Raw genomic sequence first — 27,348 nt, 5'->3', positions numbered from 1 at the left:
TCAGCAAGCAGTATGCTCGGCCGCCGCATGGCTCCTGTGTAAACTTTCTTCAGCAACCAGAGGTGACTGTCGGATAACCAGCGGAGAGGTTCGAGGGACATACCGAGCAAGGAGGTCTTCTATGAACCCGCAGCGTCGTTTACTCCCCCCCGTGCATGTTTAGACCAGAGCGGAGCTCTGGTGCCGAGTGTCGGCCAGACGACTAGTTCAACCGAGAGGCAACACCAGTCCGGAGGCATGATTTTGAGACGGGGCTCAGTCTTCGCTGCCATTTGCCTCTGGTTTGTCGCGAAGGTACGTGGATTATGCTCCAGAAAGTAATAGAAATGTGCACAGACATATTATTGCACGTGTCGCCTTAAAAAAAAAAAAAAGAAGTGCTATGCTAACGTAACATGGAACTCACGCGCGGGTTGTTAGCTTCAGCGGCAAGTGCACAATAATATACCAAAACAAGTTTAGCGCACACATTTTGAGTAGTTTTCCTGTTTTTTTGTGTGTTTTTTTTCCCTTCCCTCGCATTGCATTGAGGTAACTGGGTCTGTCCCAACAGGTGTCAGAGGGATCCGGACAGTTCGAGCTGCAGATCTTGTCGATGCACAACGTTAACGGAGAGCTGCTGAGCGGCATGTGTTGTGATGGCACGCGGAACAACGCGGATAGAAAGTGCACGCGGGACGAGTGCGATACTTTTTTCAAAGTTTGCCTGAAGGAATACCAGTCCCGGGTCTCTGCTGCGGGGCCCTGCAGCTTCGGAATGGGAACTACGCCTGTCCTGGGAGGGAATACCTTTTCTTTGAAGAGCTCTGTCAGGAATGACAAATCCCGGATAGTTTTGCCCTTCAGTTTTGCCTGGCCGGTGAGTGGAGACTTTCACAAAAAACAACAACAACAACACTTTTCCTGCCGCGCATCTCCCCCCAAAAGAGAGAGAGAATAAAGAGGGAGGGAGAGGGAAAAAAATGTCTGTTTGCTGTGCAATTCTGCGCAATTACTGCCTGTCAATCATTCTAACCCCCCAAAAAGTGGATAGAAAGCACAACAAACAAAGAACTGAGTTTCTCCCTCTCGTGAATTATCCTTTTGAGAAAGCCCCCCCAAAGGTCTCCCCATTATCTGCACCTATTAACCAGGTGCTCTTACTTTTTTTTCCACTCATCAGGCCTAAACCTGCCATAAGTAGGATTTAATTCTTCAGACTGTTTTGCATGTCTGACTGTCTTAAACCCCAAATTTTTCAGTTTTGCTCTAGGGCCCGGTAAAAAGTTAAAAAAAAAAAAAAAAAAGTATTAATTCAGTTGACATCTATCACCATTAATTATCTCCAAGAGTTGATAATAAAATAAAAAAAATGTGCTACTTTTAAAAACTGTTATCTTGTATAAACTCTGCTTTCTTCAAATGTTCCCACGAAACATTTCCCACTCTCAGGCATCAGACAACCGATTAAAAGTTGCGATAAAAAGTTTGGTGAGTCTCATTCCCGCAGCTTCCCCTCCTCTGCCTCCCTGGCAGCTGGTCCTGTTGCTCAGTACAGCAACTCCACAGTCAAAACACACTTTCTGCTTCTTTTCTCTCTCTCTCTCTTTTTTTTTCGTCCTTCTTAAAGTGTCAGCTCTTCTTCATAGAGTAAATAAACGGGCCTGACAGGCCGGTGGGAGTGTTGCAGCACTGTGAGAGATATGATTTGCCATGCTGGAGCACATTTCCATGTAGTGAAAAAAAATAAAAAGGACTGCACAGACTAACTGGCCCCACAGCTTGGCCTGCAAACTCCTCCACTGTGCCTGATGGCTGAAAGGCACAGTCCACTGGTATGTGTGTGTCCAATTACATCAAGGCTATTTTTACCTCAATCTTGATGGAGGTTCTTGTTGTAATTTCACCGATGCCACGAAACGAGCCTGAATGAGCCCGTGAGTAGGACAGCCCTGTGATTTCCTGTCATGTGCTTTGGTTTTTGTGTGCTACCTGTGAGGCCGAACAGATCTTTTTGTTTTGTTTTTTTGGAAATTGTGTTCTGCCCATCATCTGCAGTAGAAGGGTGTCCTCAGCGGGTTCGAAAGGCAATTTGATATCGTCTGTATTTTTTATTTGCTCTGCACTTAGACACTGGCGCCTCACACCTTTTTAAAAGACAAAGGTTTCTGTTTATGTTGACACTATGGCAACGTTAAGTTGGTGCGAGCTCTCGCAGCCTGCCCAGTTTCATCTTACTGATAGAAAATCATTCTTGCTGGAAAACGGCGTGTGTTGACGTTGAATTGGAGCCCGGTCAAGGCTCAAGACGCTGCTTGCTTGCTTTTCTTTTCCTACACACTGATAATTTAGGTACTTTCTCTCCAAACATGGCCTGCACGTCTTTGGACGAATGAAATCTGTTCTTGTCTAGGTGGTTTAAAAACTCCAGATACAAGGTTCTTACACTCGCACTCAATCAGTCAACTGAGATACCCTCAGTAATGTATTCTCATAGGACTTCATTGTATAAAAATGCAGTTTGGACCAGTGAGTCTGAGATTTGTGGTGCAAAAAAAAAAAAAAAAGTGCTTTGCTGGATTATCTCATCCTTCAATTCAAGTGCTTTACTTCAGTGCACATTAACAATTGGCAGGTTAGGTATGATATCACTCTTTGTCCTTTTCATCAGTTGATTGGCTGTTGTGGACAGATGGTAGTGTGGTGCAATTGGGTTGTTGGGTACTCTGAGTTCATGAAGCCCACCCCCCACCCCTCATCCCTTCATCCTCTCTCTTGTGAGCTGCATGAAGTTGGCCTCTTGTCCAGGCCAAGGGCTTTGTTTAAGTCACGCTCGGTTGGACCTCAGGCATTTCATCGCTTTAACCTTGCCACCCACAGTAACTGCTGCACTTAATGAGGCTACACACATGTGCTTAGATCAGGTAAGGCCAGAGCGAGGCTTCCAGCCGGACTGCGGCCAGGCAGGCATCTTTAACATGAGCACACCCCTGTTTCAGAGCAACCCCGTATGGATTCTGTAATGTCTGCTTGGTGCTTTTATATCCACAGAGACGTGAGGGCCCGGCTACCACAGCCCTCACAGTGTATCAAGCGGGGACAATGGTGTGCCCTCACTGACTACAGTGAGGATTACAGAGCATAATGGAGGCAGTGCAGCTGTAATGCCACTGCAGGGCAAGTTCAGGAAGCAGTTGTATTAGACTCAGCAGTGAGGTTGGCTCTCAGGCAAACTGACCTAGTCTCTGTGGCCACCTCAGCACATTTGTCCGTTTTTCACCTGGAAAGGGAGCAACGTTTTTCATTGGATAGGTCCATCTGTGCTCAGGGTTCCAGCTCCAGCATCTCCTTCCATGGCGAGCTTCAGATGATCCTTGCACACGCATTCTGTAATTATGACTACATTAGACAACATAATGTTCCCACAACATGATGCTGGCGTCTGTCAGACCTGGGACATGTCGGTATCCCCTTGATTGATTCGTTGACAAGTCAGAGCAAACAGAGAGCTGGGATCAGGTGAGTCATAGAACAATAGTAGGCTCTGCCTTCAGGGTAAGCCCTGCCGGCTGCTGCTGTGGGAGTAATGACATGTTTGTTTTATATAGTCTGCTCTGATGTGGCAGTTAAGTGCAAATTACTCCAGTGAAAGAGCGAGAAGAAACGTGTTTTCTTTTTTTCACTCTCTACCTCACCCTTCTCGGCTTGAACAAGGACTTCTTTTTTTTTTTTTTAAGTGTTTGCTGTGTTTTGTAAATGTGACGTTGCATAATGGCTTTTGATGCTTCGCTGCTGGTCCTAGTGATCCAAGCTGCACAGACTCTTGATATGGATTCAAAACACATTTAATTGGAATAACCTGCACCTTGCTTTTGTTTCCCTTAATGGTTAGTGACCCTTGCAGAAGACAGATGACTGGCTGTGCGTTTTGGTGACACGCTTCATATGACTTCCATTCCTGGTTTCGGGTTCATGTTTTGATCTTGTTTCCCTTGCGAGAAATCTGTTTGCGGTGTCTCGTGTTTTAGTTGGCAAAAGGTGAGATTCTTTTGACAAGGGAGAGGTTCTGTCAGATCCCAGTGCTGACGCACTTTTGCAGGACATTTAATAAGCTGTTGATTGTACAACAGTCTTTCCACAGCCCTTTGTTGTTATGAAAATCTCTTGGGGAAACGATGTGTTGCCTTCTGGCAGTCCATCGGTGCACCCAGTGGCCTCTCAGGGCCTGGTGAGAGTTTGCAGACAAAGTCTGTTTTATAGCAATCAGGGTGTCTTACCACATGCAATAATTGGTTTGATCACTATTGGTAGGTTTACAGTGATTGACTGGAGGAAAACTGATCAACATTCCAGTTAGTAGGCTGTTTACTCTGTGCTGAGTGGAGGCCGAGATCAGTCCAATCTCTTCTGCCTGCCTTTATGTAGACCTTTTGGCTTCTGCCTTGTTCTTCCATCAGACATTCCTCTCTTTGTATTTTGTTCGATTTCCTTGTAACTGTACATGAGATGGCTCCATTTTCAGTCCAGAGCGGGATGAGAGGGTGTGTGCGCGCGTCTGTGTGTCTGTATGTGTTTTGGGAAAATTCCCCTCCTGAGGAGATTCAGTAGTGTTCTTTGGCAAGTCGGTGTGATTCGAACTGGAATGATCTTTATCAGTCATGTTGCTTGTCTGTTGGACAGTGTCTGCTTGGCCAGGAAAGATAAGGAGGCGTGTGTGTGTGTGTATGTGTGTGCGTGCATGTATGTGTGTGTGTGTGTGTGCGCTCTGTAGTTCAAAGAGAAGCTGTGAGTCAGCTGGGAGCCTGGGAAAAGCGAACCTGGCAGTGGCAGACGGTTCCAAGCTGATAACCGCCAAGGAGTTATGGAGTGTTAGAGTATGAGGAGTCGAGCTGTATCTCACTTTCTGGAAGCAGTTATTTAGTCTGAAACTAAACATCCCAATAATGGGGAGACTACTTGTTAGATCAAGCCAGCTTGACGTGAACGCCGCGGTACGGCAACTGTATGGGTGTGCCAAAACTTTCAGAAAAGTACTGAGTGAAGCACACGGCAAGGGCTATTATATTTTACGTTTTGTTTTTTAATCTCAATAGCATGGCATTTAATCACATTAATACAAGACTAATACATTGTGAATCTGTAGTTATATCTTCCATGTTGAGGCAAGTCCAAATTGTAAAAGAGATGGGCGTGTGGTTTTTTTTCAGTCCTATTTATTTTTTTAGTCATTATAGATCCACTTTCAATAGAAGAAACCAATAGCATATTAAACTCTACCTTTTAACCCATCCACAACAGAGTGAGATTTGTTTCCCATCGTTCTTGGACACGGTGTGCAGTTTTGTCGTATCGCAGGTGAAGCCGGCTTGTTGATGTTTCCAGTTGGCAGGGATCCTTTGTTGTTGCTAACTGACGGTAAAAATGATCATGTGTTTGCAAAGATTGTTTGAAAGGTCACTGAAGGGTGACTCGGCGGTTAAGAGGAAGCAGAATCTCATATTAGATTTAGTTCTGTACCAAAGCATTTTTCGGATGAGCTCACTGCTTGTCATATGTGTGGGATGCAGACGTTTCGAAACTCCTATGTAGACATGCAGTGGGAGTTGTCGTGAGGCGTTTGCATGCCGATTTTTACGCTGGAAAATCACTCCCCTTATGGATAATTGACCAAAATACTCCTTTACGGGTGTGTTGAGCACTAGTCACAGGAGGCCAACGCTAACATCAACATGATACTTCTGAATGCTTGAATGGAGAGCAGGGAAGTCTTGTTCTCACTGTGAATATAAGTATCTGAAGGGTTGCTCATGATAGTAGGAGGTGATTAGGTATCATGTTACCACTGATTCACTTACAGGAGTGCCGTGTCAAGTGATTGCAGCCAATTGTGAGTCAGAACATACTGTAAAGTCTTCTGCTGATGAGCAGTGTATTTCAATAATGGCGACCCTGATTGCAGCGAAATGCTGGCACAGGATGAGACGGATGTCTCCTGGAAAGATGGAAAGTTGAAATGCCTGAGAAAACAAGGTAAAGCCTTGACCAAAAAAAAAAAAAAAGTTTCAACAGTGAGTCATACTGCTTTCCCTTTTTTTTTTTTTTTTGTGGAAAGTGAACAGGGGTTTTCCTCTTTGAGCAGGTTTGTTTACCATGAAGTCATTGCAACAAAGGCAGCCGTAGCAGCAATGCAAAATTTCTGAAATGCCTCCGAGCCGCGCTGCAAGGGGCAAACATGTGTGTGAATATAACAAGTAGGTGTTTCTAGTGGATGCCTAAGCGCCGTAAGTGGATTACACTTTCACACAATCGTGTACTTTTTTCTTTCTTTTTTTTTTTTGTGACTCTGTCGTGCGCCCTCGCCGGTGCATTGTCCGTCAACCTCATGGCTGCAGCTCAGGGCAGGGTGAGCATGTAAGTCGATATTGGTGTGAGCGCTACCGACCCTGAATCAGACAAAGCATTTTTGGGACTGCTGAAATCTAGACAGGCCCTTCAGAGTGTAGCACTCATTCAGTCTCTCTCTGTCTCCCCTTTCCTGCACATTTTTTTTTCCTCCTCTCACCATCCATCTCACATGTGCTTTTTTATTTTTTTCATGCTCCCTCCTTTTTTTTTTTTTTTTTGTGAGTGTTGTGACTTTGTCTGCAAAGCTGTGTCCCAAAGTACTTATGCCTGGTTTGTTTACGGCGTTTATAACTCTCCACTAGTACTTTACAAATTGGTATGAAATAGAAAAATCCACTTCGATTGTAGAACAGAGCAGACTGTCATTGGAAGTCATCCACTCACTTGTCTCCCCACGTTTCATAAACATGTGGAAAAAGTGTTTCTGATGAGCACAAGGTCACAGTGGCTGATATGAAGACATGTTTTTGGCTTCGCTGGATGATGTATGCATTACAGCGTGCTATTACTTATTCTGAGTTGTTCCAGCCGTGACTGCAGACACCGTTTCAGGGCCCAGTTATGTGCTGCTGGGTTTTGGTACATTTGCTGCCCTCTCATTGCCTGAATGTCTAACAACACCAATTCTCTACAAATATCAAAACGTATTCCGAGTAAATCGGGTCAACAGCAGCATTGTTGGAAATTGACAGCAGGTTCTGTACCACGTTTATTTCTCCCTCAACTCTGGGAGAGATGAAACGTGGTTGGCAGGGTTGGTCGGGTCATTGGAAATGACAGTCTTGACTGTGGATTCTACCCTCTTTGAGGCTTTAAATATGAAGATTATGTGTGTATGTATAGAAAATGATCATCATGTGATTGCTTATGTATCATCAGACCTTACGGCTGTTTGAAGCAGGGTCAGTCAAGTGGGTTTATTTTATGCAATAATCAATGTTATGGAATTTAAACATGACCTGAATATTGTGCAAGAGAGGGGTTTGCCAACAAGTAAAAACAGTTCATCTTTCCAAAGTTGTTTGCTCTGAAATGACATATTTCACAGAATTACTGATTTGTAATGTAATTACGATGCAGAGACTTCCTCAGTAATGGTCCTTGTCTTTCTGCTTTATCTTTCCCAGCGGTCTTACACTTTGATAGTGGAAGCCTTGGACTCCAACAATGAAACCAGTGGTGAGTATTTCTGCATGTCTGGCATCTCCATCTTGCCTTTCTTTCTGTCTTCCGTCCCCCCCCCTCCCCGGCACTCCTCCTCCTTCCTCATGGCTGTGCCTGGGAGGAGTTGTGTTGAAGGTCAAGAAAGGAAGTTTATTCTTCCTGAACCCCCTGCCCTCTTCCCCAAGGTCCACTGGGTGTGTGTCTGTGTTAAAGTGTGTTGACAGGTGCCTGTAAGGGAGGAGAGCGGTTCAAGGAAGCAACGGGGGTAGGAGGGAGAAGGAGGGGCTGGCGAGGTTACAGGAGGGGGGAGGCATTCTTCATGGGGGAGGCCACACGGCCCCCTCTGCTATGAAAATGTTTTTATTTGGCCGATGACTGATGGCAGATGCTGCCAGCCGGGGTTGAGGTCGTACTGTCTCTGTCACTGAGGCGTGAAGCAGAGTTCATCCAGCCCACCAGGCGGGCACTGCTAACCACCCTGCAGTCATAATGCAGCAGCCCGTAGGGAAATGAAATGTATTGATACTTGGATACATATTTATTTTATGTAGCTTTTTTTTTTTTTTTTTTTTTTTTTTACTATCGGGAAGTATCATAAGAAAGTTTCTTTTTCAAGTGAAACCTGACCTCGGTTCCAGTCGGTACAAAGTTACAAGTATACAATTACATCCACAAATTTGGCAATGATGGGAACATTACAATGAATACAGTACAGACGATCAAATGAAACTTAAGAAAAGCAGCATTTCTTCTTAAACAAATTAATAATCCGCTTGAATTTATTGATGATTTAAAGGTTTATCTCGTGTGAGAGTTCATATCTTTAAATGTGAAGTGAGCAGTGTTGGATTTACCACACCCAAAACTATATAACCAAAAAGGAAATGAAAACTGAAGCTGAGGAGACTCAATTGGCCAAATGCTTTTTAAATCTTGTTTGAAATGAAAAGCTCCTTTCAAAGTAAGATGTTCACTGTTTGTATTGTCCCACGAAGATTCAAATTAACTTTCTTCATAAATACATTGTATTTAGGTTTTAAATTCTTATATTGCCAGCATCACTGCAGGTTGGAGATTTAGTTAAATTGATTAGAAAACTGAGTCAGAGTTCTTCTCATAGATGTGTCAAATCTATAATCCATATTTCTGCTATCCAAGTCTGACCACAAACAGCCAGGAGTCTCAACATGGGAGACAGCACTTTAGTGACAGTGTGGCAATTCCACATAAGGACACGGCCTCATCCCATTGCTTGTTTACGTCCGTCCAAGCTCAACAAGGTTTCGGTCTTTTCTGCTGTATTTGCCGCTCCCCAGAGAGCTATTAGGGCATTGGTGTGAAAAGCCCCCCAACATGTACACATTGAGCTCTGGTTAAGCCTTAGCTTAGTTCACTTGATGTGTTAAGACTGTCCTAACTGAGTTGGAATCCTAAACAAAATATGAAAAAAAGCTTGGGTTTATTTTGGCCTTTTTTTTCTTTTCTTTTTTCTTTTTTAACTGCCATTTGCAAGTACGGCCGTTTTTTCACATTCCCTCTCGACAGCGTTTGGAGTCGGGGAAATCATGGTTTCTCTCGTAGCTTCAAAGTTTACTTTTTTCAATATGAAGCGAGTGCGACCCTCAAGCGTGACCTTTCTAAACTTTGTAAAGTTTGCCTGATTTATGTTGAGCTCCAGGCCAGGCATCAGGTAGTAAGGAGGTGCTACTCCGGACACCGCAGGCTGGCAGTCGGTAGAGAAATACCACACCGAGAACCTCTGGACTCCAGACCACTGCGAAATGTTACCGGGCAATGTGATTTCAGTCCGCTGCCCGAGCCCTGAGCCCCTCGCGCACGCACGCCGCCCCTACACACACAGCACGGTAAATAAATGACAGTGGACCATCCCCCCCACTGCATTGCATTGCATCATACTGCACACAGGAGCGATTCACCCTCGCGGTCAGCCACCTCGGCCCGTGTGAGTCCAGTAAATAATCACTGTGACACATTTTTCATTCTCTCCCAGGTGAAAGATTTAGACCTGGAGTAGCGAGTGCTTCGTGTGCGGGTGAATGAGCGGCGCTAATATGGCGGGATTGTATGCAGACAGTGTAGTGTCTGGAGATCGGGCCAAGCTTGTTTGCTCAGTTCGAGTGTGTTTGCTCTGTGTGTGTGAAGCTCATTACAGTCCCTGGCTCCCGGCTCCGTCTTCTACCGTTTGACAGAGCTGTGACCTCTTCATGTTTGACAAGAAAATAAGTCAGTTTCTGGGTCTAAGTCTGTGTGTGTTTTACAATCACAACAGTGGCTGGGCCTTTGCTCCCTATCTGAAGTGTAGATGGAATCATCAAGTGTTGCTTTTATAACTTTCTTTGGGTTTTGTTAACTACAGAAATGCGTGTGAGAGAAGCGGCAGGGTAAAATGTGCTGATGGCACATTGGCTGGCGTCCCAGCAGTGACTGTGGCATCGGTGTCCTCACTCTGTTATGGCGGCTGCAGTTCTGTCCTCGCCGGCGCAGATGCAGAGAGCAGCGTCCCAGACGAGTAATATCCTCATGCTGTAAACTTGAGAATCTGTAACAAACCAGGGAGACTTGGAAAGGGAGCGTGAGAAAAAAAATCCAGTTAAACATGCTCATTACAGGCATCCTTTTCCTTTTTTTTTTTTTTTTCCCCTTGCATTTCCTCTGTGTACTTTTCTTCCTCTCCAGTACACATAGTTGTTTTAATTGCATATAATCTGCTAACTTGGGGATCTTTAGCAATTTGTGTTAGAATTTGAGGGACATTTGTGTTCCCACAAAAATCAAGGAGAACATTGCATACTCAAGAGTACATCGTAGGAAGCTGTCTGCATTCATTCGGCCTCAGGCTCATACTTCTGATACTGAGTCGGGGGGGGGGGGGGGGGGGGGGGGGGGGGGGGAGAAGTTATGGAATAATTTGTTTGTTTGTTTTTGTTTTTAAGGTTCTGATGGGAGGGTGATAGAGAAAGCCTCCCACTCTGGCATGATCAATCCCAGCCCGCACTGGCAGAAGCTGACTCACAACGGCCCCGTGGCCCAGTTCGAGTACCAAATTCGGGTCAGCTGCGATGAGCATTACTACGGCTTCGGCTGCAACAAGTTTTGCCGGCCCCGGGATGACTTCTTCGGGCATTACACGTGTGACTTCAACGGAAACAAAACCTGTCTGGAAGGCTGGTCTGGACCCGACTGTAACACAGGTAAGAACCTGGTGCAGAGTCAGCAGCATGAAGTAATGGAGGGCATCAGTTTTAAGTGGAAACTGCGCTGGGCACAACAAGTTCAGACGGTGGGATTACTATTTATGGCCACGAATGAGTCTGGTAAAACTCGCAGCCCGGCTGCATTCTGTGATTCATGCTGATACACTGTCTGTTGTGTGGCTCACGTTGAATGCCCACTTTGTTTCTAAACTCCCTCCTACTCCACAACGTTATTTTTCTAGCCTCTGGGACCAGGTTTAATTTATTTTCTCCTCAACATTACCCTGGAAAACATTTGTTTTCTTATTAGATAATTCACTGCCATTATAAGGCAGTTTGTTTATTCTTTCAGATGAAAATGTCATCAAGATTTGTAATTGTAAAGTTTTCATATACGTTTACAATTTGCTGCAAAATGAGCTAAATTCAAATCGAGTTACCTGGCAGGAGAATAATGACGCTTTCATCTTTTGTAGCGATATGTCGGCAAGGCTGCAGTACTGAACACGGATCATGTAAGGAGCCAGGTGGATGCAAGTAAGTGATCGAGTTAATGCTGTCTGACTTATTCGTCTGTCATCAATGATTTTGTTAAGATGTGAAATGCCAGAAACGCCTTCTTCAAGTGTCGTCACTTGAGATAGAAGATATCGCCAGCAGGCTGTCGTGTGGATATTTCCCATGTGCCAGGATCTTGTTTAAGCACCACTTCCATCGCGGCACTGATGTTTCTGCATGCATGCATGCTTGGTGCTGTGGCCAAGAGACTATCAGAACCAGGGTGTTTACAGAGCTGTTACGCTGAGCTGCTCGCCGTCTGAGCAGCAGAGACTCTCGGCTGCGTCCACGCCATCCTGGAACTGTAACCCTCTAATGAGGGCCTGTGTTATCAGTCAAATCATTGGTAACATTCGGATGAGCCTTAAAGTGTATTGTTTATGTAGCTAATGGCTTCCTAATGCTGTTTATGCACACAGCCAGAGGAAAAGCCGGGTGCAGATGGATATCAGAGCTGGGGTATTGTGTGCAGTAACAGTGGCATCTCATCCTTATCCTGGAGGAGGCCCTGCTCTGCCCGGTTCTTCCCACAGTTGAGGCACCGGTTGCCAAGTTGTCTGATTTTGGCAATAAATCAAGCGCAGCAACGATTGGGTTTGTTCCTTTTGTGCCACAGCTTTGTTGTCTTTCCCAAGCTTTCCACGTCATCGTGTTTCTTGTGAGTGCTTGTGTGGCCACTGGCAGAACGAGAGGAGCGATCGCTTCAGTGTCTCACCAGGTGTGGCTATATTTAAAGCTCTGGGTTTAACTCTGTTTATATGCACTCCACCTGCAAAGTCTCCAAGCAAGCTCTGCTGCTATTGTAGTCGGTGACTTGTTTCCCACAGTCAGCTGTGTTCAACAACAACAGCACTGGCTTCTGGCAAGGGAAACCTGCTTTTCACTCGTTTGATATCCATTGAGGGGCAGCTAATGATGCAGTTCGATTTCAATAACGATTGGTATTTTCAAACTGTTAAAGTTGGAAATCCAGTAGTTTGACACAAGACACAATCAAATGAATGCAATAGAAAATGTTCAATGCAGATGCCTGGATCTCAAAGTGTGTTTCCTCAGCCTCTTTTATGCTTGTACAGCAATAACAATGGATCTATTAGCTGCTGAACACGGTATATTGACTCTTGTGGTTGGTAATGTGTTTCTGTATATCCACCTTGATGCACAATGTGATTGGACGTTCCCTGGTAATTTGGCTACCTGTGGATGATTTGGGGTCCTGCGGGGGATTCCTGCTCCACTTCTCATGCAGGGGATTAGCACACTTTTAAGAATAGCCTCTTTAATCATAGACTGAGGTTTACTTAGGCGCCGCGTTTATTTTTACAGCCGTCCATTTCTCGAGGCTAATCAGCGTGCCGTGCCCCCCCCCCCAGAGGGACGCTGTGTTTCCTGTCACCAGGCTCCACAGCAGCAACCATATCGCCACTTCGCCACCTTTGAAGAGCAGAGTTATCAGTCAGGCTGGATTGCTGTCTTAATTATGGTGCCGAGCAAGAAAAGGGCAGCGTTATCGATGTAATTACGGACCTGGACATTTCAGCGGTCAGCTTGCTGTTTTCTTGTCCTCGGCCCCCGGGGCCATGATCCCAGCTATGCATGGGAACCAGGAGGAGCGGTCAGTCGAGAGGAGGGCCAGGCGCTCCTCTCTGCAAGAGAGTCTCCACAGCCAAGCCACAGGCAGAGTATTCGTAAAGAGAGTGTCTGGCCGCATGCTAATGTTAGCCATGCTAAAGGTCCCATTGGAATCGTAATTTAGTGTTTTGGGTTTATTTTCCGTTTGGTAAAGTGTTGTTTCCTCGTCACCATGCATTGTTAAAAAGCCGTTGCATAAACACCCTGCTGCTTGGAGTTCATTTGTGGCGTTTAGATTTTTGTGCTCGGTTGTGAGGGAAAGAATAAGGCCTCTTTGTTTTTTTCATTGGTGCAGTATTATGCTAATGTGTGTTTCATTAAAACCAGATTATCTCGGCGTTGCTCGTGGGAGAATTTGAAGTAAACTTGAAGATCAAGATTTTATTATCATTTTCAGACACCTTAAAAAAAAATAATCTGAGCCTGCGGTGATTGGTGTGAATTTGTGGAACTATCTGCATGTGTGTTTTTGTCCGAGTTCTGTTTTCCTTCTCTGACTGATGGCACGGCTCCCTGTGCGTGTTTTGCAGGTGCCTGTATGGCTGGCAGGGCCAGTACTGCGACAAGTGCATCCCCCACCCCGGCTGTGTACATGGCACCTGTGTGGAACCGTGGCAGTGCCTGTGTGACACCAACTGGGGCGGCCACCTTTGTGACAAAGGTTAATTTCCCTCTCTTGTTTCAGCTGCAGGCGCCGTAGGAGTGGGCTGTGTTGTTTCCAAACAAACTAAAGCCGTGTGAAACACTTTTTCTTTTTCTTTTTTCTTTTCCGTTCTTCCAGACCTGAACTACTGCGGCACTCATCAGCCATGTCTGAACGGAGGGACGTGCATTAACACAGGACCTGACAAGTACCAGTGCACCTGTGCCGAGGGTTACTCTGGAGCCAACTGTGAGAGAGGTGAGTGTTGGTGATGCTCTTTGTTCAGTTTGATCAACTCTTCAAGCACTGAGACAGGAACAAGTCGTGTTTATACAGCTTCTCTTTTTTTTTTTTTTTTTTATTGTGAACATAAACAAGAAATCCTGTTAACTTCTACTTTCAGTAAGATTTTGGAGAGCTCTTCAGGTCACATTTGTTTTAGCCAATCAGAAAGAGGCTCACTTGCAGACAGAAGGTCAGAGGTGCCTCGAGTTTGTAATCAGAGGAGGTGGTAACTTGGCAATAATCTGTTTCCACTCCAATGTAAGCGGCCCCTGAGTCAGGTAATCCACGGGTTTGATCTCAGGGGGCCGGTCATCTCGTTGCTCCTTGAGACAGATGGGTGTGGTACGAAGGTTCAGCTGCTGTGAACACTTACCATGGAGACGATGTTTTTTTTTTTTCCTCATTAAATCTGAGCCTTGCAGGGTGCTGACAGCTTAACTGCTGAGATGTCAGGAAACTGTGCCCTTCATGAGAGGAGGTCTGCAGACCAGGGGGATACATCAGGCTATTGTAACATAGAGGCCCCAGGGTGCAGTGCAGCATCCTCCACCTTCCTCTCCTCCCTCGTGGCATACCAAGAGGAACCTGCTAATCACCTGCCCGTTTTTATTTTTTGAGTGAATCATTCATTTTTATAATCGTTTGGGACCCACTCATCCCGAACTCATCCATAGAGTAGAGACTCCGGGGCCAAGACTGTCCCTCCGTCTCCCGCTGTCCCGCTCACCGCTCTCTCATCTTGTGCCGCCTCTCAGAAGAAGAATGGCGGGGAGTCAGCAGGAAGTCACGGTGCATTGGTCAGGTCAACATAGCATGAAAGATGATTTCCTGGTGGTGTGGTCTGCCGGGCGGGTAATGAGAGCGAAAGGGGGATTTTTAGCGGGCTTTTGGGGGGGAGGGTGGGGGGATGGGGTGTAGATGATTTAGGAAAGGAGATGACCCCTGGATGTGTCCTGATTACTGAGTAAACCTGGACTGAAGAGGAGGTTTCTAGGAATGTCCGTATTGAGATGAAGCCATTATCTGGTTAATGGTAAACTTAAGAAAAGCACTTCTGCTTGTACTACTTTTTAAAATTGTAACTGTCAGTTTGAGAACAATTTGATTGTTGTATATATTGAAATCTCAGTCTTCTAAAGCCTGCATGTTTTTGTCCTGTTGTTTTTTTAACATAAGAACACACATAATTGTTTAAATTGTGTATTTTTTGTTTTAAGACTTCAACATTTACTGTAAAATATTATACAATATTGACATAATTGTAATGCATTGATTTTCCAATATTGTTGCAAAGCTTTACAAAGTTTCATATCATCACCTTAAACTGAGTCATTAAAAACAAAATCAAAGCAAATATAGAAAATATATTTAAAAAATAGCATTATCACTGGGTAAAAATAGGGATGCCACTTTTTTAAAGGACAAGTATAAGAACTAACCTTTAGCTACTTTATATACAGAATACCGATGGTAGAACTTAAATTAAATGCTGTTAAGCCTAAATCATACTGCATACACATATTACAATGCGAACGCAATGCATTGCTGCAATTCACCTCCAAAAGCCTTACAATTTACAGTATGCACAGAGCAGTGTGAGGCATCTATCTACACAATACTCTATGCTTACTCTACACTGAGGGACCAAGCTTGCTGCGTGCCTCACAGGCACACACACACACACACACGCACTGGCTCACTGTTAATGAGCGTATCAGTCGTACTTTAGTTATGAGTCCCGAAACTCTTTAGCATGTAGCACGGCTCAGAGTTGCGTGTTGAGTAGTTAATCTAATGAGCGGCATCGGACGAACTCTGCTGGTGCAAATGCCACTGGTGATTAAGTTTCACCCTTCTCATATTTTGAAAGATCGTAGTTTGCAGTCTGCTTTAATTTTGTCCTTATTAATATTAAATGCTCTGCAAACCATGGACATCGATCATGCTCTCTTGCGTACCTGTGGGCGACGTTGCTGACGCATGGCGTCGCATAGTATTTTTCGCGTTGTATCCATGAACGAAGACTCCGTCCAGTATCCGACCCTATACGGGTAACTAAAGACAAGAGTCCTCGTGCCAAAACATGACTTGACTCATCGGGTAGGAAGGTGTTTCGGCCCGAATAGTACATTTACAGTGACTTGTTGTCAATGCAAACGTCCCTTCAAAGTGTTTTTCAAAGTGTTTTTCTTCTTCTTGCAGCGGAGCATGCCTGTCTCTCCAATCCCTGCTCTAATGGAGGGAGCTGTTCAGAAACCAGCCAGGGCTATGAATGTCAGTGTGCACCGGGCTGGAGTGGCCCCTCCTGCACTATCAGTAAGATTTCCCTCAACCGGCACCAAATAAATGTCAGTGCTCTTATCGGAGAGAACATGTGGGTTAACCTGCTCGTCCTCTCCCGTTACAGATGTTGACGACTGCTCCCCAAACCCTTGTAATCATGGCGGTACCTGCCAGGATCAGGTGAACGGCTACAAGTGTCACTGTCCTTCGCAGTGGACGGGGAAGACGTGTCTCATAGGTGAGTGGCCCGGCCTCTTGCCAACACTTCATGGCTGTCAGTTGCACGTGTGTTGCTAACTGCTTTTTTTTTCTTCCTTCTTTTAACCCCTTTCCTCTTAAGATGCCAACGAATGCGACAGCAAGCCGTGTGTCAATGCCAACTCATGCCGCAATCTGATTGGTGGATACTTCTGCGAGTGCCTCCCGGGTTGGACGGGGCAGAACTGCGACATCAGTGAGTTTAAGCCGTCAGCTGCAGCTGTGGAGCAGAATGACCTGAGCAGCTCCAGCCTTTTTAAAAAAAAAAAAAAAAAAAGATTTTTTTTTTTTATTGTGTGAGCTGAATCAAAACTCAACCATAAAAGCGTAAAACAAATCAGTTCTTGGACAAGCGCAGCTTTTTCCTGCTGCGTAAATGAATCTGCTGTACTAGAACTCCATGTGTGTGGCCAAGTTTGCGGTGATTAGGGGTGGCTCGAAACAATCCCAGGACTAGTTTCACTTGGCACAAGGCAGGATTGCTCAATCCTGTTTTGCACCAATTCTGAAGCCACATTATCCAGCACAGCACACTGCAGCTCCAACTGTTTTCAGAGGCCCCGAGCATGGGAAACACACTGCAAAGACTTTGTTTTCAAAGGTGATTTAATCAAGTTGCTCTGTATTAATTCTCTGGTTTCTTTGCCTGTTGTGCAGATATAAACGACTGCAAGGACCAGTGCCAGAATGGAGGAACTTGCAAGGTAGGTGTCAAAGCTTGAAGATTTCTATTTTTTTTAATCTAGTATGTGTTGTTACTGCTCCGTTTGTCAACTTGTTTGTTTCTTTATGTTTTTTTGTAAAAGCCAGAGACATGCAGTGGTTATAAAAATAGCAACTGTAAACTGTTCCCTCTAAAGCAAGAGTGAAATTCCTCCAAAATGAAATCTTGAGAGAAAGTGGGTTCAGAAGGGTTTTAAAGGGAGGGACACACAAGTCTCTCCACCACACTAGATTGAATTACCATAAACATTATTGTGTTGAACGCGTGCCAGGAAAATGTGTTGAAACGATTGCAGAGTTGTGATAATATACCCCCCGCCCCCACCATACCCACTCGGCCCTCTTCGTTTTGTTTCCCGGTTTGACAGCTGTTGTTTGGACGCCACCCACGCAAACCAGTTAATCAAATTTGTGGATGTGGCTGCGCGAGGTAAAGCTCGGTTTCCCTCCTTGTCCGTCTCCTCAGGACTTGGTGAACGGCTATCGCTGCACGTGTCCCCCCGGCTTCGCCGGTGAGCACTGCGAGAGGGACATCGACGAGTGTGCCAGCTCGCCGTGTCTGAACGGCGGCCGCTGTCAAGACGAAGTCAACGGCTTCCAGTGCCTCTGCTTGACCGGCTTCTCCGGAAATCTCTGCCAGGTGAGACGCAGCCCCCACTGCCTTCGCTGCATCCAATTCAACGCACGTTGAGCTTCCATTTAATATTATAAGCCTCCGCCTCCCCACAGCTCTCATTCAGCCAGCAGTGCTATATCTTTGGGTTTGTTGTAAAGTTTTCCTGCCCCACCCTCTTAAATGACTGTTGTTCCACAGTCCTGGCTTTTAAAAGGGAGTGCTTTGTTGAAGCTGCTCCTGGCTACAGCGGGATACATTCCACAGTGCTGAAGCCCAGACTCAGAGGACGGTTCCTATGTCTCTGCCTTGTCCCCACCCCCCCCCCCCCCCCCCCCCTCCTCCAAGCACCGTGCGTGTGTTGTTTCCTGGCATGGCCTGTAGGGAGGATGCTGTGGGTTTTTGCTCTGTTTTCTGTAGCAGAAACTATGTCAGCTATCAGGTTCACTGCTCCTCTAACCCATACCTTTTTTTCTCTCCAGTTGGATATTGATTACTGCTCCCCGAACCCGTGTCAGAACGGAGCGAACTGCTTCAACCGTGCCACGGACTACTATTGTGCATGCCCAGAGGACTACGAGGGCAAAAACTGCTCCCACCTGAAAGACCACTGCCGCACCACCACGTGTAAAGGTACATCCCACCCGTTTGCAGCAACCACAGCTTTTTTTTTTTTTTTTTTTCCCCACAAAAGCCTCTGAAAAGTGATCTGTGTAACGAGCTCCAGTAAAATGCTGAATAAGACCAGGTATTCGCCATTTGCTTGAACACGTTGCCCACATTTTCCTGTGGGGGCAATACCTATATTTTAGTTTTGTGCAAGTTTCTTTGCCAAGGTGAGCCTTTATTGAGTGGAGCCCCCTTAATGGATGCCCCCTCCTCCTCCTCAGTAAAGCTTTTCCAGTGATTCCTCCCTTCTCTTGAAAATCTGGCAAAAGGCTGATAGCACCGTGTGTGTTCTTCATAATGACTTGGTGGGCTACTTCTTTTTCTTTTTTCCTCTCCCTGTGCGTGTGTGTGCGTGCGTGCGTGTGTGTGTGTGTGTGTAATTGAGTGAGTGGACCAACCACAGAGTCAGATACCAGACGGTGAGATTCTCACTGCTCTTGGCAAGAATTAAGTGATTACAGGGGAGCAAATTCACTGGGCTTGCTTAACCTGATCAGACAGGGGGAAAAGAAGGGATTTCAATGCAGAGCGAAAAAGATCACTCTCAATTGCTTATGAAAGCATAACAGCTTATCTTTTTTTTTCTTCTTTCTATTCACACATTGATGTGGCTTTTTCTTCCATCAGCAGATGGGATAATGATATTTCTGGTATTTTTCCCTCTTTTTCTACTCCTTCACTGTGTTGCTTGTTAGCCTTTGTGGCTTTTTTATTAATGACTAGATGATTTCATAGCGTATCAGAATGACAGTGATTAAATAAATGCCTATTATACTTCATCACATGGAGGATATAAATGACTTTTCAGGCTTCAGGCGTTCAGCGTTCACCGTCTGATAAGATCTAATCTTTGCAGTGATTGACAGCTGCACAGTCGCTGTGGCATCAAATAGCACTCCGGGGGGAGAGCGCTACATTTCGTCGAATGTGTGTGGACCTCACGGCCGCTGTCGGAGCCAGGCTGGTGGTCAGTTCAGCTGCGAGTGCCAAGAGGGCTTCAGAGGGACCTACTGCCATGAGAGTAAGGCCAAACTTTAACCCTTTTGTTCCCGTCCGGCCACAAACCGACTGGATTAGTCACGTCGGTCATTAGTCCTACACCATTTATGAAATCTATGATGTTGAAAAGCTTCCAGAAAGCAGGGAAAATAAGTTTTGCAGCGGTGTCATAATCACTACGGCGTCACCCAGACCTTTCACAGTGGCCATCAAATCACAGATGAGGTTCATCAGCATGTTTCTCATTTGCGAAATGAGATTCTTAGTACCAGTAATGACACAGTAATATCGGAAAGATAGCAACTATGGAAAGCCACTGACTTATTTTGCAATTTTACACTGATTAAAAACAAAGTCCTAAGAGATTTAAACAAACAAACAAACACATATACACAGCTGCCATGTCATGTTCTCTTCTGCAGTCTCACCTTTTTGTTCCATCTCCTATAAACTATTTCAGACATCAATGACTGTGAGAGTAACCCATGCCACAATGGAGGAACGTGCATCGACAAAGTCAGCGTGTACCAGTGCATCTGCGGCGACGGCTGGGAGGGCGACCACTGCGAGATCAGTGAGTACCGCCGCCCGCCCTTGTCCTGAAACCTCAAAACAATCCCACCTACGTCTCGTGGGTCCATTGTGTCTCTACGCAGGAACAAAAAGTGTTGCACATAAATCAGTCTCCCATTTTGTGTCTCCATCAGACATAGATGACTGCAGCACCAACCCCTGTCATAATGGAGGGACATGTCGAGACCTGGTGACTGATTTCTTCTGCGAGTGTAAAAATGGCTGGAAGGGAAAGACTTGCCACTCCCGTAAGCGCCTTGTTCACTTCTTTTCTTTTCTTTTTTTCCCCTCTTTCAAACTCCACACCCGTGTATTCTGTCTGTGCAGGCTCATGGTATGTGCTTATGGCTGTATATAATTGCCCAATCTTGTGTACAACGTGTGTTTATTCAGCCATGTGTGCAACAATCAGATGTTCAATGTTCCCCCCCAGGCGAAAGTCAATGTGACGAGGCCACATGCAACAACGGTGGCACCTGCCACGACGAGGGCGACACATTCCAGTGCAAGTGTTCCCCAGGGTGGGAGGGTACAACTTGTAACATAGGTGAGTCACACACGCAGTCATGGTGGTTTGGCTTAATGTTCTATATTTAAATGCACTCGTGTGTGTACACACACAGAAAAGGATTGCTCTGTGGGAGAGCACCGTCTGGTTTCTGATATTAATCAGATCTGTCAGATGTGCGAGGTCCACAAACAGTTTTTATCCCATCACTCTGTCAGCGCTCCCTCCCTCCTGGCCAATTTTCTCCCTCTTCTGTGAGTGCCGACAGATACCTGCTTAAAATCCCCGATTGCACTGACAGTACACTTCAAAGTCGAGGAATGTAGGGGGGTGGTGGAATTATGACCCCCCCCCTGAAAACAAAGATAAAATTTAAAGGGGAAAAAAAGGCAGCCAACATTCATCTAAGCATTTAAGGCTTATGTTTTCTCTGATAATCCCGTTTGGAGATTGACAAAATTATTTTTCTTGTCTTGTCTCCCAGCCAAAAACTCAAGTTGCCTTCCAAACCCGTGTGAGAACGGCGGTACCTGTGTGGTGACGGGGGAGTCGTTCACCTGCGTCTGCAAGGAGGGCTGGGAGGGCCCCACCTGCACCCAAAGTAAGTAGATTGAGGCAGTAGAGGTGTGATAAAGGAAATGTGGACAGTTATTGCTATCAAATGATGATGGATTCCGTGCTACTTGGAACAAAGGTGAAGTCCTGCATCAGATTAAAACGGACTCTCCCATCATCTTTTGATCTGTAGCTTCTTTTTCTTTCTTCTTTTTTTTTTTAAATCTTCGTCTCTCCCCGGCTGCTGCCGGCCATGAGAAGAGAAAGAAAAGGAGGAGGGAGAGAAGGGCTCAGGAAAGTGGAGACAGATGTTCCCCCCCCCCCTCTCTCCTTTCTTCTCGTCCAACACACACCCCTCTCTCCCTCACTCTCTTGTCGGTGCATTCCTGTCCAAACAGTGACATGTCTGCTTGTTCTGTATCCCTCCTCCATTTCCCCAACTTTCCTGGGATCGTTTCCCTGCATACATGTACTGCAAAACATGAATTCCTCCTGTAACTTCTTGGAAAGGAGGGAGAAGCAAGACCATTGATGGCAGTTGAAGGGGGGGTAGCGGGGGTTATAGGTGTTAATGATGGTGGCATGCAAAAGTGGAGTTCATTTTTGAGAATTGACGATGCCTTGTGGTACAAAGGGCAGAATGAGCAGGTAGCGCTTCTTCCAGGCCTGACTGGCCGAACATGCCTCTGCGCACGCAAGCTCAGACGTGCTCTCTGCTGTCATGTGCACTAAACACTCGTCCACCAGACTGGCGTGGGGGGGCGGCGGCGATGCACTCAATTTTCTGTCCGTCTCACCCTCCCTTTTTTCTTTCTTCCAGATACCAACGACTGCAGTCCCCACCCATGGTAAGTGGAAGCCAAACATTTCCTGTAGATCTGGACAGATGTAAACAAGCTGCTCCTCCTGTGTCGGGAGATTCTCACCTGCGGGCGTTCGCGCTCGCTCTGCTGAGAACCGAGCACAAACCCTCCCCTGCCCGTCATTCTTGGGACGCAATCAGCTCAGCTTTAGTGAACTCCCATGTGTGACTGGTGTTCACTCACGCATGGGAAGTGTATCAAACATACCTGGGACAATTTGAGCGTGGACTGTTTAGAAAATTGCAGTATGAAATAGAAAGTGATGCTGATGTCTGTTGGTCAATAAAACAGACTTGGGTTACAAGCGCTGTCACTTCTGCTTTGCTGCAGCTACAACAGTGGAACCTGCGTCGATGGGGATAACTGGTACCGCTGTGAATGCGCCCCGGGCTTCGCGGGTCCAGACTGCAGGATCAGTGAGTATTAACCCTGCCTCCAGCTTCTCCCTGATCCCACTTCGAGTCGTCACTTGGAGCATGCCCTGGCCACGGCGACCATCACTCGCTCCAAATGGAAGGTCTAGTCTGCCAATTATCTGTGCATTGGGCTTTAGGCCAGGCTGGGCCATTTCGGTGTCACTCCACCGGGCCGTGCTGCCGTCCCTGGGGAAAACCAGCTTAGCAGGCCAACAGCTAATCAGCCATGCTCTCTGACACTGATTACACAGATTGTTTTCCCTCTTAAAGGCTTTCAGATGGCCACATTCTTTCCCATTGCAAACCCTTTGTTCTGCTAAGTCCAGCCTTTAGCTCTTGCATACCTGCTAATGACGCTGTCTTTTGAGAAAGTCTGCGAGGGGCAAAAGTGTCCATTGTTGATTTAAAGCATGTTTGTTTGTTTTTTTTATGGTGTGTGTGTGTGTGTGTGTGTGTGTGTGTGTGCGTGCGCGTGCGCGTGTGTGTGTGTGTGTGTGTCAAATGGCAAACGACCTCCGTGAATATAGCCTGAAATTAAGTTTGTGTGCTGCCAGCTTACGCCAATATTGGAATGCTCTCTGGCTGTTTTGTTTTGTTATTGTTTATCACATCTCACTCTTCTCCTCTGCATCAGATATTAACGAGTGCCAGTCGTCCCCATGTGCCCTGGGCTCCACCTGCATTGACGAGATCAACGGATATCGTTGTCTGTGCCCACCAGACAGGACTGGACCTCACTGCCAAGAAGGTATCAAGCTTCAGAAGACAATTAAAACAAAGACACACACTGTCCCATTATGCTCACACTACCGTTGTGCTTCGTAGTGACAAGAAAACCGTGCTCCGTCAATGGACACATCACCCCGGATGGAGTCAAATGGGACGACGACTGCAACTCCTGCCAGTGTTCCAATGGGAAAGTCGTATGCACAAAGGTATGTGTGCAACAAACGGCACCTGCACTATGGGTAAAAGCAATGGAAAAGGCAGGTTTTTACGATGGCGGGGCACAGCTGGAACGCCCATGACATCACCGTTTACCAATGGGAGAAGAGCTGCAGAGACCTGTGCAGATTTAGGACAGAGTATTTTCCCCTTCCCTCCCACGGCTTGAGAATCAGCAGGTAGGGCAATGTCAGGCCACGACAGCACTCTGTGTCATAGGGTGGAGTTGTCTTGGGAGTGTCAGATTCTATACAGGGATGATACATTTTGTTTTGAGGAGAAACACAATAGCACCATTACAAATTTGTGCCAAGTGTCATTTCACTGTCCCTCACGGTCACGAGCAGTCTTAAAACCTGAAGTCCTGAAAGACCTGAAAATCCAAAAGAGACTGACGCAGTTCCCAAGGGAAAAAAAAAAAAAGTTGAGTTTTGAAGCAGAATCGTGTTAGCTTAGCTTTCTCTCACAGTAGCTCACGTGTTTCATGGAGATTAAAGAAGCGTCTCCCTTTGCATGCAACACAGACAAGTTGGTCTTTGCAGGGCTGCTAAAATCCTTGACTGTGACGTAGTGGGATGGTTGAATCAATTTTCACTAACCTGTGTACAGTTCAGGCTGGGTGTTAAATCTGTGCGAGAAGGGCTGAAGACACATTTTAGGCAACGCAATTGAGCATTAACCTTCCAAATGTTTTCAGAAAAATGACCCAAAAATGAGTTGTAAAAAGGTGTTTTAAAATGATCGGTCACATGCAGAGCAGCAGAAATCCACAGTGTCCGTAGAGATATCACCAAGCCGTTGGGCTTTGTTCTCAATCAAAAAGTAAAATCGGTGCGATATACGTTTTGTTCATCTTCTTCTTCAGATGTGGTGTGGTCCTATGTCATGCAAACTGGGCGCCAAAGGCCGAGGCGGGTGTCCGTCGGGTCAGAGCTGCATCCCCCTGAGAGAGGGCCACTGCTTCGTGAAGCCCTGTCCCGAGCTGGGCGAGTGCTGGCGCTCCAACCCCCCTCAGCCGCCCACCAAATGTAGCTCCACGTACCAGGACAACAGCTGTGCCAACATCACCTTCACCTTCACCAAAGAGAACATGCCTCGGGTGAGTTCCTGGGGGTGGAGACTGAAATGACGGGTTAATGCCTCCATTAAAAACCAAAACATGGGAGCAGCAAAGTGTTGACGGGTCAGGGTTTCAGAGTTTCCCCCCTAAAATGAATGTCTACTCCTAGGAAGAAAGAAAAAAAACACAAAAATGATCTATCTTCTTTCCGCATCTCTTTGTCTGTATCCAAGTTTCAAGTGTTCCTCGGATTCAAGCATTCATGATTTTGGAAGTCTAACCAGTCGCCTCTTCAGCCGACCACATGGCGAGATTAGTTTCAGGATAATATGGATTTGAGCTAAACGGGACCACTGGCGACTCCGTCACCACAGGGGACGATCACTCGCCAGCTGCCCAACAAGCATGACAGCAGATAGTGACAAGCGTATGAGTCTGTGGTCTTTAATCTCAATGAGGGGGATTTCTACCAGGCAGGATGTTTAAACATACTGCCAAAACACCAATCTACTTGCTTCTTTTTTCTTTTCTTTTTTTTCTTGATTGCCTTCAATTCTTTCCATTTACATTATCGTTTTCTCCGTCTGCTCTTCTTGTCCAGGGCTTGACTGTGGAGGGAGTTTGTAAGCAGCTGAGGCACTTGTACGTAGTGAAGAATTTCTCCTTGGAGCATTCTGTGTTCATAACCTGTGACCCCTCGTTCTCAGCCAGCAACGAGATCCACGTCTGCATCGTAAGTTCCCCCTCCCACTCCGCCATACGTGCGTCCGCTTCTATTAGCGCGCTCTCCACAAAAGAAATCCTCTGATTTAGAGCCTGCATTCCTGGCAGTACATGGACGTTCCCCAGTGCGATATGCGATGGATTTAAGTTGGCTTAATTTCTGTTGACAGCAAGCAAACATGAACGCCGGGCTGACAAGATAGGACTCGAAGCTAAACCGACAGATTACAAACCTGGCTTTCCTCTTTGTGTTTAGTCTACCGAGGACCATCTGCTGGACCGAAGCCCCATCAAAGAGATCACAGACAGGATCATCGACTTGGTTAGCAAACGGAACGGGAACAACACAATCATCTCCGCCATCGCCGAAGTGAGAGTGCCGAGCCCCAGCAAAACCGGTACGGACCAAATCCAAGATCTTTGGTTATTGAGCAGATTACTCACACCAGCAGGAGAGTCGAAGCAGGCGGGAGGAAGTTTATTTAGCACGTCTGATATTGCAGTCCCGAATGTGGCATTAATGCTGAGCACTGAAAACGCACTCCCCGCCCTCCCACACATCTCAGTCCTCCCAGGTCTGCCACCTCATGGTGGTTGTAATGGAGCTGAACAGAATTTAGCCAGAGTTTCAGTGGAAAGAGTAGAGCCGTGTGGCTTTGGACTGGCTCCTACCTCAACTGGCTGGGCTCGTAGCGAGACTCCCACATGTGTCCAGCATTCATCAGCGTGGTGACAGCAGACTGCCGCCATTGCCAAAGCAGAGACGGCCGCCTCCTCCCCCGTTCAGGGCTCAGAGGTCAGGCTCTGCTGGCAGGAGGATGCGGACGATTTAGCAATCTAGATGCTGCAAAGAAATGCAACAAAACTCTGGCTTGTTCACAAAAAAAAACAAAACGTCCATTTAAATGTGTGGCCTTTCATTGACCGACCCTTTTCTTCTCCCATCAGACTACCTAGTGCCCCTCCTCAGCTCCATCTTCATCGTCATCTGGGTCTTGGTCCTGGTCTCCGTTTTGCTGTGGTGCATGCGCCGGCGGCGGAAACAGAGCAACCACAACGGGTCGTCGGCCACCGGCTCGGAGGACAACACGACCAACAACGTCCGGGAGCAGCTCAACCAGATCAAGAACCCCATCGAGAAGCACGTGGGCCTCACGGTGGCCATCAAAGACTACGAAAACAAGAACTCCATCATTGCCAAAACAAGGACACATCATCCCGAGGAGGATGAGGACGACAAGGAGAGGCACCTGCAGAAGGGCCGCTTTGCCAAACAGCCAGCATACACACTGGTGGAGAGGGACGAGAAGGCGCCCATCTCCAACCCCAACGCGACGTCCAAGCACGCAAATTGGACTAACAAACAGGACAACAGAGACTTGGAGACAGCAAACAGCATAAACAGGATGGACTACATCGTATAGCAGACAGCTGTGTTGCTGTGCAACCAAGCCTTATGCCACAACACCCAGGTGGTGGGTGAAACGAGGGGGGGGGGGGCGCTTCAAGGCATGTGTAGTTAGTGACCGGTCATGTCACGTGTGACCCCCCCCCCCCCCCTCCCCCCACAGTATTTTCAGATATTCCCCGTGTTAATTTAAGTTTTGACAAGCTGGCTTACACTGGCAGTGACAGTTGCTTTGGTTGGGCTGGAAACACAAGGCGCTGGTATACATTTCACTGTAGAACTAGTTGTAAACGTGTCCTCCTATGCATTTCATTTCCCATTTAAAAAAAACAAACAAAAAAAGTTAAAACAAAAAAACAAACAAAAAAAAAAAAAAATACGATTTCTTTGTTTTCGTGGACATGTGGAAGGGGCTCCTGGTGTAATTGTTGTACAATGACTAAAACTTCCTGACGTGTTCGACACTAGAGCTAATTATTTTTAGTACGTGTTTGAATTCTTCCTAGTTCTATTTGGAGAAAGTGCCTTTTCAGCTTTAGACTTCAGCAACTGTCAAATGAGAAAAGAAAAAAAAAAAAAGATCAACTTTATTATTTATTTTTTATTTTGGGAGGCTGGGGAGGAAGGGGGGCGGGGGGAGGGGGGGGGGGTTCAGTGTCAGCAGTTGCTGCCTATATGAAGAATTTATGTGACAATTTAGAACATGTAGATATGTACATTTTTTTTATTAATCATTGTGTATATTTGATTTATTAACTTAATAATCGAGAGCCTTAAGATATCATTCCTTTTTATTTATATGTTCAGTCTAGTTTGAAGGTTTGATAGCTGTGGAAGCTTTCCATTTCTTTCAATGACAAAAAAATTGTTT

At 46.1% G+C, this 27,348-nt stretch overlaps 1 protein-coding gene across 1 annotated transcript; it reads left to right on the top strand.

The window, feature by feature from the left end:
* On the top strand, positions 1-27,089 carry LOC308138852 (protein jagged-1b-like). Its single transcript, XM_080508127.1, has 26 exons — positions 1-294; positions 554-859; positions 7,512-7,563; positions 10,503-10,760; positions 11,240-11,300; positions 13,484-13,614; positions 13,735-13,854; positions 16,084-16,197; positions 16,289-16,402; positions 16,505-16,618; positions 17,080-17,126; positions 17,612-17,785; positions 18,241-18,391; positions 19,284-19,448; positions 19,887-20,000; positions 20,134-20,247; positions 20,433-20,546; positions 20,992-21,108; positions 21,883-21,910; positions 22,256-22,341; positions 22,976-23,089; positions 23,167-23,276; positions 24,152-24,385; positions 24,948-25,079; positions 25,326-25,467; positions 26,018-27,089. Exons 1-26 carry the CDS (start codon positions 238-240, stop codon positions 26,491-26,493), a joined length of 3,645 nt encoding a protein of 1,214 aa, XP_080364253.1. The 5' UTR covers positions 1-237; the 3' UTR covers positions 26,494-27,089.
* Positions 27,090-27,348: the final 259 nt, after the last annotated feature.

This window comes from Blennius ocellaris, assembly GCF_963422515.1.
Source record: "Blennius ocellaris genome assembly, chromosome: 13".
Taxonomy (NCBI): domain Eukaryota; kingdom Metazoa; phylum Chordata; class Actinopteri; order Blenniiformes; family Blenniidae; genus Blennius; species Blennius ocellaris.
The sequence above is the reverse complement of the archived record's forward strand: the minus strand, read 5'-3'. Positions and strand labels throughout refer to the sequence as shown.